The sequence below is a fragment of the Musca vetustissima genome, unplaced genomic scaffold (genome assembly GCF_032173495.1).
Source record: "Musca vetustissima isolate MV318-11 ecotype Yass unplaced genomic scaffold, APGP_CSIRO_Mvet_v1 utg13550, whole genome shotgun sequence".
Lineage (NCBI taxonomy): Eukaryota > Metazoa > Arthropoda > Insecta > Diptera > Muscidae > Musca > Musca vetustissima.
The window spans coordinates 287,009-301,829 of record NW_026880440.1 but is presented as its reverse complement, the minus strand read 5'-3'; the positions used below and the strand labels follow the sequence as shown (position 1 = coordinate 301,829).

Below are 14,821 nucleotides of genomic sequence, written 5' to 3'. Positions count from 1 at the left end.
GCTCTTCTTATAAGAGAAGATGGAGCTCTTCTTATCGTACATGTTGCTCTTCTTATAGCAGACCTGTAGCTCTTATTATCAAAGACCTGAAGGCCTTCTTATCAAAGACCCGGAGGTCTTCTTATAGAAGACCTAAGATCCTTTTCTTATGAAGACCTAAATATCTTCTTATAGAAGAGATGGAGGTGTTATTAAGAAAGAGCTGCACCTGTTCTTATCGAAGACCTGTGGTCTTCTGTAAATTGACATTGTCAGGATATTATGGCTTTGTGCAGCTCCAACAGTTTGTAAAGCCGCCAAATATTGGTCCAAGACCCACCTTTAAGTTCGATCTAGACATGTGTGTCCGTCCGTCTGTCCATTATCTTTTGTAAATACGATACAGGCCACAGTTATGGACCAAACTTAACAACATTTTGCAATGAAGACCCCTTTTCTTTTTGGAAAAGATCGAAAGATGGACCAAATACTTAATTCTTGTCGGTTTTCCTGATCGCTCCAGATCAGATATGTATTATCTGAAAACCATGTTCGCTACGAGCAACACTTCCAATGTCCATCTAACATTTGTCGTACCTGTCGAGCTTTGCTATACCTCTCATATTAAATTTCTCTCATTTTTCAATCAAATTAACTATATTTTAGCATTATGACGTGCCTGAAATTTGTCATTCCGGAAGCATTATGGGTAAAGGACTTCTTTACAGATCATTTTCTTTATAAGTCCATGTAATTTGAGTGTCTTTCGTATGAAATTAACCATGGCACAAATCCCATTTAAAAGTATCGATCGATTTTAGATATTTAAAATGTTTAGCTTATAGTGGCGGATATAAACAGATCAGTCCGAACTTAACACGTTTTTTCACACTTTTAATTTTTTTAAATCATTTCAAGGATTTTTTCTCACAACCCGTGTTTGTTGTATCCCTGTTAGGCTTTACTTTATTAAATTAGTATTAAGTCCACTATATTTTTTCTGATACTAGTCCGTTAATGCAAATATGTGAGTATAGCAGTTTTTGTTTTGCAGTTAATTCTATTTATAGCATAAATAAAATAAATCCATGCATTTAATTTTTGTTTTGTGCTGGGGTGCGTATAACTGCTGTCATAACGTATACGCAGCTATAAATAAATGTATATTTTATAACAGGTTTTTTTCTTCTCCATTAAAATATTTTAAAAGCCTGCAAGTCTGATTATGACATCAATATATAAACAGGATAACAAATATATATATATATATATATATATATATATTGTTTTCATAATTCCCATGAATAAAAATTGGGAGATAAAAAATTACGGAATTAAATACTTGTAACTTACATGACTTTAATGGTATCCGAGATACCTTGAAAAACATCCTTAGATAAATACTCTAATTTCGGTGCATGTGATATATAACTGAAAGGAAAAACACAATAAAAAAATAAAATTTTTATAAATTTCAATCAACATTTTTTTTTTAAATTGTTTGCACTTTTCGTCAACTTACATTGTCCTCAAGTGTCTTAAATTTGCAAAGGCACCATCCTGTATTGTTTCCAGATATTTCAGATCTGTCAGTACACTGTCATGGGAACGAAAGGGAAAAAATTAAAAGCAAAACAACATATTGATAATATGGGTATCAAAAACAAAAGCCAAAACCAACAACAGAAACAGGCTGCACAAAAACAAAACTTACATATCCGACAGTGATGCATTGTAAACCTTTAAAGCTGTATTTCGTAGACGTGGCAACCCAGCCGAGGCAATTGTTAGCCTTTGCAATGGTACAGTTAATGTCTGTGGTACTCGGGATAGAGCTTCTCCTTCGCAACGGCACTCAACTTCATCCTGTATGTGGAAGAGAGCAAAAAATTAATGAAAAGAAAAAACAATGAACTTTTAAATACTCCTTCAGTGTAATGTTAAGTAGTCCCTATGTTAAGTGCAAAAGGAAACATGGATCATGAAAAAAAAGCAGACAGGAAACTTATTACGTAGCAGGGAATCCGCTTCGGGCTGATATTGAAATCAATATCATGTTTATGTTACAACTTCCATGTATGAGCTGAGAATGAACTATATGTCTACTTGTTGCATACAAAAAAAGGTATTTGATTGAAATGTCAATATTTGAAATTCAATTCCATTACTCACATATTTTTTGAATTTTTAACAAAAATACATATTCGTTGTAAAAACTATGAATGGTAACGATTTTCAAAAAAACACATATTGCCCTAAAACTAAACAACTGTTCTATTATCATAGAGGTGGCATAGTACAGTGTATAGCCAGGCTACAAACCGAAGGAAAAAATTCGTTCATTGTGTTTTTTTTTTAATATTTGTAAAAAAGAGGCTATCACTCTGCTCCAGATATGCGAATGCAACCGAAGCTTCCAGATATTTCAACATTCAACCTCGTCATCAAAATATGAGGATAACACGAAACATGTACGAAATACAGCCATCCTGTGGATGATAGCAACACTTAATAAGCAAGGACACCAACCAATGTACGACACGCAAGGAGGCGTTGTTTATAGGCAACAATAGATGACAGCACCACCATCTAGGGCAGGCTACCGCAGACTAATCAGGCAGACTACAAACCGGAGGAAAAATTTGTTCAACGTGTTTTTTATACCCTTCACCACACTGTGGTACAGGGTATTATGTCTTTGTGCATATGTTTGTAACAGGCAAAAATAATCGAGATAGACCCATGGTTCCTTTTGAGAATATGCATAGAATCACTTTCTGAGTCGATTTATGCATGTCCGTCCGTCCGTCCGTCCGTCTGTCCGTCTGTCCGTCTGTCCGTCTGTCTGTCCATGTTAAATTGTAAACAAAGTACAGGTCGCATTTATGATCCGAATTGGATGAAATTTGGCACAAGTCACTTATTTGGCCCAAGGACGAACCCTATTGAAATTGGGAAAAATCGGTTCAGATTTAGATATAGCTCCCATATATATATTTAACCGATTTAATGTAAACGGTCCCTATATATCTTTCGATTTGCACGAAACTTGGTACAGCCTAATCATTTAGGTCTAGAATGATGTCTGCCAAGTTTCGTGAAAATCGGTCCAGATTTAGATATAGCTCCCATATATAGTTTCGTCCGATTTCATGTAAATGGTGCACCAAAGTCCCTATATATCATTCGATTTGCACGAAATTTGGCATAACGTAATGAATTAAGCCTAGAGTGATGTCTGCCAAGTTTCGAGAAAATCGGTTCAGATTTAGATATAGCTCCCATATATAGTTTCGTCCGATTTCATGTAAATTGTGCCCCAAAGTCCCTATATATCTTTCGATTTGCACGAAATTTGGCATAACGTAATGAATTAAGCCTAGAGTGATGTCTGCCAAGTTTCGAGAAAATCGGTTCAGATTTAGATATAGCTCCCATATATAGTTTCGTCCGATTTCATGTAAATGGTGCCCCAAAGTCCCTATATATCTTTCGATTTGCACGAAATTTGGCATAACGTACTGAATTGAGCCTAGAATGATGTCTGCCAAGTTTCGTGAAAATCGGTCGTGATTTAGATATAGCTTCCATATATAGTTTCTCCCGATTTTAGGTAAATGGTGCACCAAAGTCCCTATATATCCTTCGATTTGCACGAAATTTGGCATAACGTACTGAAGTGAGCCTAGAGTGATGTCTGCCAAGTTTCAAGAAAATCGGTCCAGATTTCTATATAGCTCCCATATATACTTTCGTCCGATTTCATGTAAATGGTGCGCCAAAGTCCCTATATATCTTTCGATTTGCACGAAATTTGGCATAACGTACTGAATTGAGCCTAGAATGATGTCTGCCAAGTTTTGATAAAATCGGTTCAGATTTAGATATACCTCCCATATATAGTTTCGTCCGATTTCATTTAAATGGTGCCCCAAAGTCCCTATATATCTTTCGATTTGCACGAAATTTGGCATAACGTACTGAATTGAGCCTAGAGTGATGTCTGCAAAGTTTTGATAAAATCGGTTCAGATTTAGATATACCTCCCATATATAGTTTCGTCCGATTTCATTTAAATGGTGCCCCAAAGTCCCTATATATCTTTCGATTTGCACGAAATCGTTCTGAATTAAGCGTAGAGTGATGTCTTCCAAGTTCCGAGAAAATCGGTCCAGATTTAGATATAGCTTCCATATATAGTTTCGTCCGATTTCATGTAAATGATGCACCAAAGTCCCTATATATCTTTCGATTTGCACGACATTTGGCATAACGTACTGAATTGAGCCTAGAATGATGTCTGCCAAGTTTCGTGAAAATCTGTCCTGATTTAGATATAGCTCCCATATATAGTTTCGCCCGATTTTAGGTAAATGGTGCACCAAAGTCCCTATATATCCTTCGATTTGCACGAAATTTGGCATAACGTACTGAATTGAGCCTAGAGTGATGTCTGTCTTGTTTCGTGAAAATCGGTCCAGATTTAGATAGAGCTTCCTTTTATTATAGATTGATTTTAAGTAATTGATGCACCAAGGAACCAATAGGCTGATAGGAACAAAACTTTCTGAAATTAGTATAACCTAACCTGTGACAAGTTTGTTTGAAATCGCCTAATATTTTGATAGAGCTTCCATATATATTTTCGCCCGATTTCAAGTAAATTGGGCATCAAACTCCTCATGTTAGTCAGATTGAAATCAAATTTTGCACAACTTACAAAATTGAGCATAGAATTACGTAGTTGCGTTTTGTAGAAGTACAGACATAGCCCAACGGATGACCTATTTATATTTGTTTGAAGTCGATTTACATACTTTATGGATAGATTTAGGTAGATTCACATTTAGATAAATATCACATATTTTATTTCATCCAATTTCATCTTAATAGTCCTGTTTAATATACCCATAGTGGTGAAGGGTATCATATAGTCGGCCCCGTCCGACTTTACTACTTTCCTTACTGGTTTAATATTTGAAAAAGGGACTTACATCCCGCTACAAATACAATGCATACGAAGCTCCCTGATATTCCAATAAGTAACCTCGGCATCAACATATTAGGATGACACATAGTAGAGCGATCCTGTAGAGAATTACAGCACTACATAAGCAAGGACACCAATTACTGCACTACATGCCAGGAGGCGTTGTTTCTACAATAGATGATAGCTCCACCATCTAAGACAGGCTACCTCAGACCAATAAGCCAGACTACAAACCGGAGGAAAAGTTTGTTAAATTCAAGACCAATTAGCCAGACTACAAATCGGAGGAAAAATTTGTTCAACGTGGTTTTTGGATATTTGAAAAAAGGAACTCTGGAGCGGGATCCAGATAAAATGCATACGAAGCTACCTGATATTCCAATAACCAACCTCGGCATCAACATATGTTGATGACACGAAATAGCGCCATCCTTTGGAAAATGGCAACACTAAATAAGCAAAAACCCCAACCACTTCACTACATGCAAGGAGGCGTTGTTTCAAGACAACAATAGATGGCAGGACAGGCTACTACAAACCAATAGTCAGACTACAAACCGGAGGAAAAATTCGTATAAAATATCGACGCCACGTTTTTAGATACTACGGTCCTTAATTTACATTCACTGAAATTTTGGTAATCATCGGCCAATCCAAACCAAAGTTATAAGCAAAAATGTACTTAGCATGGCACGTACGATTAAAGAAACTTCCATACTTTGAAAGCTCCTACTGAAAAACTCACTTTTCAGACTTAGCATACTATGGTTCGGAGGCGTCGATATGAGGATGACACGAAATAGCACCATCCTGTGGAAAATTGCAACACTACATAAGCACGGACACCAACCACTGCAAACATACAAAGAGGCGTTGATTCTATGCAACAATAGATGGCAGTTTCACCACATAGGGCAGGCTACCGCAGACCAATAATCTGCTTAGCCATAAAAAAAAACAATATAATACGTTCCGAGAATTGAAATTGAAAAAAGTTGCAATAGTTGCAGGTAAATAATGACCAGAATGAATAGGGCTTAGGGTCTTAAAAAATCCAGTTCACGAAATTAAAGCCCAGGCAGCAGTTAAATCTGGAAAAAGACCAAGCTAATGGTCACCGATGCCAAGAATGAGAACAAGGTCCAGCATGGAAATTGAAGCCGGTGAGCATAAGACACGAGAGAAACGAAAAAGAAATGAAGGATGATGTACTTCAATGCAGAAAGGGAAGAGAACTGTCGATGAACTAGTATATTGCCGTGAGAAGGAAGTTTGCGGATACGCGCATTGCCGTAGGGCACATAAATATGATTGGACCGGTAAGCAAAGGCCGTTATTTACGGATGGTCCATCTGGGAAGGCCACTAAAAGAAAGACTGAGAGTAAAGATGACGGCCAACCGAAGGATGATTACGGGCAGGAAAAAGGATAGGGGTTGTCCAATCAAATTAAGCCTGTGGTGAGAAACCGAAACAATGAGGACGCTTTCAAATGCTACAGCCTGAAAAATGATGCTGCCGGGCAAATATCTTGAGAACCCAATTGGGGAATGGTATGACCGAGAATCTGAAGAAAATCATTCCTATAAATCCTAGAAATGGGACCGGGATAATCAGCCAAATTTAGATGGTGGAGAAATACTGAAACAGAGATGACGACCAATCGAAGGAAGATTATGGTGAAAACAAAATGTAACTGGTGAACGGAAAAGGGAACATACTTAAAGATATTGAAGGTCTTACTGTGGTTCGCCCAATAAAATTAAGCATGTTTACAGTAGTGGGAACAAACAGAAGAAGGAAATCACCGCTATGATGAGGCTTGAAATTGATACAGCATGATAGATAATGCTTTCGGACAAATGTTTCGAGAAGTAAATTGGGAAATTGTTTGATCAAGAAGCTGAATGAGGCTTGAAATTGGTACAGCATGGAAGATGATGCTTTCGGACAAATATTTAGAGAAGGCAATTGAGAAATTGTTTGATCGAGAAGCTGAAAATAATTGGTTCAGCCTTTACGTAAAAGCACGCAGACAAGGGAGAGGGTGCCGAGAAGAGAAGCTGGTTAGACAGATTTATATTCAATTTCGAACCCGCAAGATATACACGTAGCGAGCAAGAATTTTCGTACAATGTCTTGTTGTGGATCTCTTGTATGAATTGGGCCAATTGGGATTAAGATTCGATATTACTTCTTTCAATTCTCTACTCTACATTCTGGTGCGTATAATTTCTGTCATAACGTATACGCACCATATGAGCCTCATGTTAAATCATATCTATTTTTAGTTTTCTAAAAAAAATAGGGTATTTTAAAAAGTTTAATTTATTAAATTCTTTAAAAATTTTAATTAAAAATACCTACCTCCCCATGGAACAGTTCACCATGACAACCCGAATAAAAAAACTATATCACATGACATTTATTCGAACATTTTTTTGTTTCTGCTGTCAACATTCAACGTTCAGTAGATAATTCAATTAGACTTGGCATTTTATGATGTTGGGATGTGGGTTCGGTTGGGCATTTCGGAAAAATCTGCACCGAAGCATGTAGAAAAATCACGAGTTATGCAACTAGTTTGAAACAAAAGGAATTATGTTGCATGCACATAGTCGGAATTTATTCGAAAAAGTTTAAAAAATTGCATGCATGAATTTTAAAATCTATGCGTATACATTAATGAATATTTTTCCCTTAGCAGGGATAATTGCATCAGAGAGAATAAGTTTGTTTGTTTCATATTCATTGGCCAGATAGTTGATAAGTATTCATTTGAAAATGCAACATATTCAACTAGAGGTAGACGAAGATCAAGCAGAGGTAGAAATTCCTTCAGTAATACAATTGCATATTTTTGTTGTTATATGCACTCAAACACAAGCTGGTTTATACTTTCGGTCTCTGCAAAACAAAATGCAAAAAAAAGTTGTAATGCAATTCATGTAACTAGTTTACGTATTATTCCATTACACATTTCATGCCTTCTTGAAAGCTTTTGACTTTTCAACTACTCGGCTTTATTGAAATGGAGGAAATGAAGCACCATATGTGGCCAACATAGTGAGTGAGGGTAAACGGAAATCGATTACTACAACTACTACAGTTGCCAATTACGGCAAAATAACGACGACTGTCAGGAAACATTTACGATGTATGTATGCTAACTAAAATAGATTGAAGGCCTTTTAAATGCTACCATCCAGAAAAGTTAACGTTTACTTTACGGAAGAAATGCACGGAGGGTAAATAGGTGAATAAAATGGCAGGAAATATGGGAATATGGTGTGTATGAGTGTTGTCACAATGTATACGCACCCTATAGAAAAGTGGAAATTTTAATCATTTCATAAATAAAATAAACTTTTTTAAAGATCCAAAGTATTATGTAAGGACCCAAATAAGCGTGAAATTTACAAAAGAATATTTTTTTTCGAAGGTTCCAAAGAAGTGGCGATTTTGCAACTCTTCGACTTTATTGAAGTTGAGGAAATGAAACACCATATGTAGTCAATATAACGAGTGAGAGTAAACGGAAATCGATTACTACAACTACTACAGTTGCCAATTACGGCAATATAACGATGACTGTCAGAAAACATTTACGATGTGTGTATGTTAACTAAAATAGATTGAATGCCTTTTAAATGCTACCATCCAGAAAAGTTAACGTTTACTTTACGGAAAAATGCACGGAGGCTAAATATGTGAATAAAAAGGCAGGAAATATGGTGCGTATGAGTGTTGTCACAACGTATACGCACCCATTAGAAAAGTGGAGATTTCAAACATAAATAATACTTTTTTAAAGATCCAAAGAAGCGATAATTTATTAAAACATGAATTTGAGGAACCCAAAGAAGCGTGAAATTAAAAATAATATATATATATATATATATATATTAAGAATATTTTTCAAAGCCTATTTTTAGGCCTGAATTTTTTAAAAAATATTTTCAAGGCCTGTTTTTAGGCGTGGATTTCTTAAAGAATATTTTCAAGGCCTATTTATAGGCGTAGATTTTTAACGAATATTTTTCAAGACCTATCTATAGGCGTGGATTTTTTAACGAATATATTTCATGGACAATTTATAGATGTGGATTTTTTAAAGAATATTTCTCAGGGTCTATTTATAGGCTTGGATTTTTTAATTAAACATTTTCAAGACCTATTTATAGCCGTGGATTTTTTACAGAATATTTTCAAGGCCTATTTATAGGCGTGGATTTTTTAAAGAATATTTTCAAGGCCTATTTATAGGCGTATATTTTATAATAATTATTTATCAATGCCTATTTATAGGAGTGGAATTTTTAAAGAATATTTATCAATGCCTATTTATAGGCGTGGATTTTTTAAAAAAGATTTATCAATGCCTATTTATAGGCGTGGATTTTTTAAAGAATATTTATCAATGCCTATTTATAGGCGTGGATTTTTTAAAGAAGATTCATCAATGCCTATTTATAGGCGTGAATTTTTTAAAGAAGATTTATCAATGCCTATTTTAAGGCCTCAATTTTTTAAAGAATATTTTCAATGCCTATTTATAGGCGTGGATTTTTAAAAGACAATTTTTCAAGGCCTATTTATAGCCGTGGATTTTTTAATGAAACATTTTCAAGACCTATTTATAGCCGTGGATTTTTTAAAGACAATTTTTCAAGGCCTATTTATAGGCGTGGATTTTTAAAGAAAAATTTTCAAGGCCTATTTATATCAATGCATATTTATAGGCGGGGATTTTTTAAAGAATATTTATCAATGCCTATTTATAGGCGTGGATTTTTTAAAGAAGATTTATCAATGCCTATTTATAGGCGTGGATTTTTTAAAGAAGATTTATCAATGCCTATTTATAGGCGTGGATTTTTTGAAGAAGATTTATCAATGCCTATTTATAGGCGTGGATTTTTTAAAGACAAATTTTCAAGACATATTTATAGGCATGGATTTTTTAAAGAAGATTTATCAATGCCTATTTATAGGCATGGATTTTTTAAAGAAGATTTATCAATGCCTATTTATAGGCGTGGATTTTTTAAAGGAGATTTATCAATGCCTATTTATAGGCATGGATTTTTAAAGACAAATTTTCAAGACCTATTTATAGGCATGGATTTTTAAAGACAAATTTTTAAGACCTATTTATACGCGTGGATTTTTTAAAGAATATTGATAATTTTTTCATTTCTTACCGAATTTGTTGCATTCCAACAACAACACTTCCATCCTGGTGCCGTTGTTGCCTCCGGCTGTGCCAATGTCCTCACAATTTCACTACCATTCCTTAGCAACCCAGTACCATTAACCGAATCCCATATCAATTGATTACCCGGTGCCAGAGAATCATTGAACAGATGATATCCTCCAAATCCGTATGCTTTGTCATAGCATTGACTCAGCTGAGCACTATATTCAATAGCAGCTGTAGTCTGTGATTGATGACAGCTGTAGCACACCAACAACAGCAGAAAGCGTAACATCTGAAAGGCGGGCATTTGTAACTGATGCTGTCTCTTTGGTATTTTTGTTGTACAACAATGGGGCCGACGCGGATGTCGTGACGGATGCATGTTTCGATTGGAATGCGTTTGCGATTTGCCGTGATAAGACATTTGTCGGAGTGTTGATGGATGCACAATAAACAAGGATGTGTAATTAGTAGTGGCAGCAGCAGCAGCAACAACTACAACTGAATACATCCGATCCAAACCATTAGCTATTTTTAGTAAGTTTCGAGATAACGTCGGCGTTTAGTCTGTATTTGATTGCTCTTAGCCCGCTATTTGCTTGGCAATTTTTGTGTATTATTTTTCATCATATTTTTGTTGTTGCTACGACGATTTTTTATGTGACTAGCCCGTGAAGTGTGCCTATTTTAAGTTCTGAAAATAAATAATTTGATTCGCCACTTTAATTAGAATAAAAGCCAGATTGCAATGCTGGAGATTCGTTATTAGGTTCAACATAGTCTGTAAAGAGAAGAAGGTAGCGGGTGGGGTATTAATACAAAAGTGTAAATATGTTTAATACAAAAGTATTTTTTTTAGATTTTAAAAGGTGTGGATTTTTTAAAAATGGCTTTCAACGTCTAACCAAGGCGTGGATTTTTTTAAAAATGTTTTTCAACGTCTACCCAAGGCGTGGATTTTTTAAAAATGTTTTTCAACTTCTACACAAGGCGTCGATTTTTTTTAATATTTTCTCAACGTCTACCCAAGGCGTGGATTTTTTTTAAATATTTTCTCAACGTCTACCCATGGCGTGGATTTTTTTAAATATTTTCTCAACGTCTACCCAAGGCTTGGATTTTTTAAATAGTTTTTCAACGCCTACCCAAAACGTGGATTTTTTTTAAATAGTTTTTCAACGTCTACCCAAAACGTGGATTTTTTTAAATATTTTCTCAACGTCTACCCAAGGCTTGCATTTTTTTAAATATTGTCTCAACGTCAACCCAAGGCGTGGATTTTTTTAAATATTGTCTCAACGTCAACCCAAGGCGTGGATTTTTTTAAATATTTTCTCAACGTCTACCCGATTTATGCATGTCCGTCCGTTCGTCAATCTGTCTGTCCATGCAAATTGTAAACAAAGAACAGGTCGCATTTATTATTCTAATTTGATAAAATTTGGCACAGCTCATTCATTTGGCCCAATGACGAACCCTATTGAAATTGGGAAAAATCGGTTCAGATTTAGATATAGCGCCCATATACATTTTCGTCCGATTAAAGGTAAATGGTGCATCAAAGTCCCTAAATAGCTTTCGATTTTAACGAAATTTGGCACAGCGTACTGAATTAAGCTTAGAATGATGTGTGCTAAGTTTCGTGAAAATCGGTTCAGATTTAGATATAGCTCCCATATATATTTTCGTCCGATTTAAGGTAAATCGTCCACCAAAGTCCCTAAATATCTTTCGATTTGCACGAAATTCGGCATAGTGTACTGAATTAAGTCTAGAACGATGTGTGTACAATTTCTTGAAAATCGGTTCAGATTTAGATATAGCTCCCATATACATTTCCGACCGATTTTATCTAAATGGTGCACCAAAGTCCCTATATGTTATTCGATTTGCACGAAATTCGGCATAGTGTACTGAATTAAGTCCACAATGATGTGTGTTAAGTTTCCTGAAAATCGGTTCAGAATTAGATATAGCTCCAATATAATTTTTCGTCCGATTTTATGTAAATGGTGTACCAAAGTCCCTATATATCATTCGATTTGCACGAAATTTGGCATAGAGTAATGAATTAGGTCTAGAATGATGTGTGTTATGTTTCCTGAAAATCGGTTCAGATTGAGATATAGCTCCCATATATATTTTCGTCCGATTTTATGTAAATTAGATTTCCACGAAATTTGGTATGGTGTACTGAATTGAGTCCAGGATGATGTGTGTAAAATTTCCTGAAAATCGATTCAGATTTGGATATAGCTCCCATATATTTTTTCGTCCAATTTAATAAAAATGGTGTACCAAAGTCCCTATATATCTTTCGATTTTCACGAAGTTTGGCAATGCGTACTGAATTAGGTCTACAATGACGTGTGTTAAATTTTTTGAAAATGCGTTCAGATTTAGATATAGCTCACATATATAGTTTGGTCCGATTTAGATTTAGCTCCCATATATAGTTTCGTCCGATTAAATGCAAATCCTTCGATGTAGAATAACCTATATTGGATTAATGTGTGCATATGTTGATATATACGCTTTATATTATCGTGTGAGTTCGTGCAAATGTTGCACCAAATAAAAGCCGTTTCTCCGATAGAGATATATTGTGAACAGCACACTATGCTGCAGTATACCAAGTGGTTGCTCATATACGTTCAGATGTACATACAGCTCCCATACACAATTTTGCATGATTTCATACAAATGGCACACCAAAAGAACCCAAGTCCTTTCGATTAACATATGTTTCAGAATTGTATGTGTATAGGTTGTTTTAAATTAGTTCAAATATCTATGTAGTCCACACATTTAATTTCGTCATTTCTTCAGGATATTGTACAAGAGATGTTCTTGAATTTACCCAAATTGGTGAAGGGTATCAAATAGTCGGCCCGTCCGACTTTACTACTTTCCTTACTGGTTTTAAATATTTTCTCAACGTCTACCCAAGGCCTGGATTTTTTTAAAATATTTTCTCAACGTCTACCCAAAATGTCCAAAGCTTGTCGGTATACAGCTTCATTTTACAGTTTTTTCCATTCTTCCGTCGTTTGGATTGGTGTCCTCCCATAGCGACCTGTATAACCCGTGACCTTTACCTCCTCCAATTATTAAAAGTTGAGTGCCATATTAATTGATCAAATTACAGCAGAGTATATTTGTTTGACAAAAGTGAACAATACCCAGATGTATTTCAATGGAAGCAGTATGTCCCACACACATGGGATAGGTTTGACTCCGACATGTGATGAATGTGCCAAGTTGAAGGCAGGACAAAAACACTCCACATAACAAGGAATATGCAAAAAAAAAATAATGAAATTTTAATTGCAATATTATCGATGTAATAATGTGAATATACCTTTTTCAGATGGCACTTTGTTTGCAATAAAGGCCAGATCAAAAACGAAAAATCACAACACATTTTATTAACAACAAAAATTATGACAGATTTACACATGCAAACATATAAACACAATTTTTAATTTATTTTTTTTTTCTGTTTACATTTTGTGTGATTCTGATTTTGTTTTTTCGTTTTATTTAATTTTTAAAATGAGCTTTTATTGTCTTTACAAAGATATTCATTTGATTGATTGATATACCCAGAAATACCAGGCATACGTTTTGCCCTGGTAAACCACATCCAAGTGTAGATGGCAGATCGTAGAAACGAGAAAACAGATAAAAGGTTTTTTTTCATTTTAATTATTATTTATCTTTTATTCGTGTTTTGTTTATATTGAAAACACCAACAAAAATGAAATAAGTGTATCTGCATGTTGGCTCATAGATGCCGAGCAGAAAAGTATAAAGTTTGTGTTTTTCAGTTCAGTTCGAAGTATTTGCTTACAGTTACATTTGTTGATGTGTATTTAAACATAAAAACACACACACAACACAAAATAAATATTTACAAAAAATGTACAATTGTATATTATCAAAAAAATCCAAGAACTTATCTTGGCGCTTTTTGGAAATTGAAATAAGCAAAATTCAATTTTAATGGAATTGGATTTTAAAACCAGTGAGCGGAGCAGTATAGTCGGATGGGGTAGACCAAACGATACCCTACACAACTTCCATGAAAATCTAACTTTGCGTTATTTGCACCCTCTTGACACCCGACTAAAGGTCAACACATATTACTAATATTCCGTAGACGGGGGCTGTATTTGTCCAGATTCTCTTAATCGTAGGTTATGTTGTGATGTTGGGCTTTCAATTGCGGCTTATAGATCGACTCAAAAAAAAGAAAAAACAAAACACACACACAAAAAGTTTAGTTTTCGGTCCACTTCATCCCAAAATTATTATCTGATCATCACCGAAAATTATAGGCGTTGTCCTTGACCATAATTGGAACCTCATGGATAATTTCAAAGCGATCAGCGCTATATTTCCGCCGTCTAGTGTGGTAATGGGTTACTAAATAATGTCTGAATACGTAAATATTTAAATAAATATTTAAGTGTAACTCCCACATCTGAGGACATACGACCATATAATTGGTATCAATTTAAAGGTCAACTACTCCTCTTGAACATACTATCAACTTCTCGGGTCTAGGTCCTTCAGGGGCAAATATATACGCCATAGAATACAAATTTTGCCATTTTTCACACAAAAGTCAGGGTCCATTTGATCCGCTAA

General features: G+C 35.0%; 1 protein-coding gene across 1 annotated transcript; it reads right to left on the bottom strand.

Moving 5' to 3' along the window:
• Positions 1 to 1,689: 1,689 nt before the first annotated feature.
• Positions 1,690 to 10,550, bottom strand: LOC133326057 (uncharacterized). The gene is made up of 2 exons (XM_061534732.1): positions 10,173 to 10,550; positions 1,690 to 1,845 (listed from the first exon to the last, which is right to left on the bottom strand). Exons 1-2 carry the CDS (start codon positions 10,548 to 10,550, stop codon positions 1,690 to 1,692), a joined length of 534 nt encoding a protein of 177 aa, XP_061390716.1.
• Between the last annotated feature and the right edge of the window lie 4,271 nt (positions 10,551 to 14,821).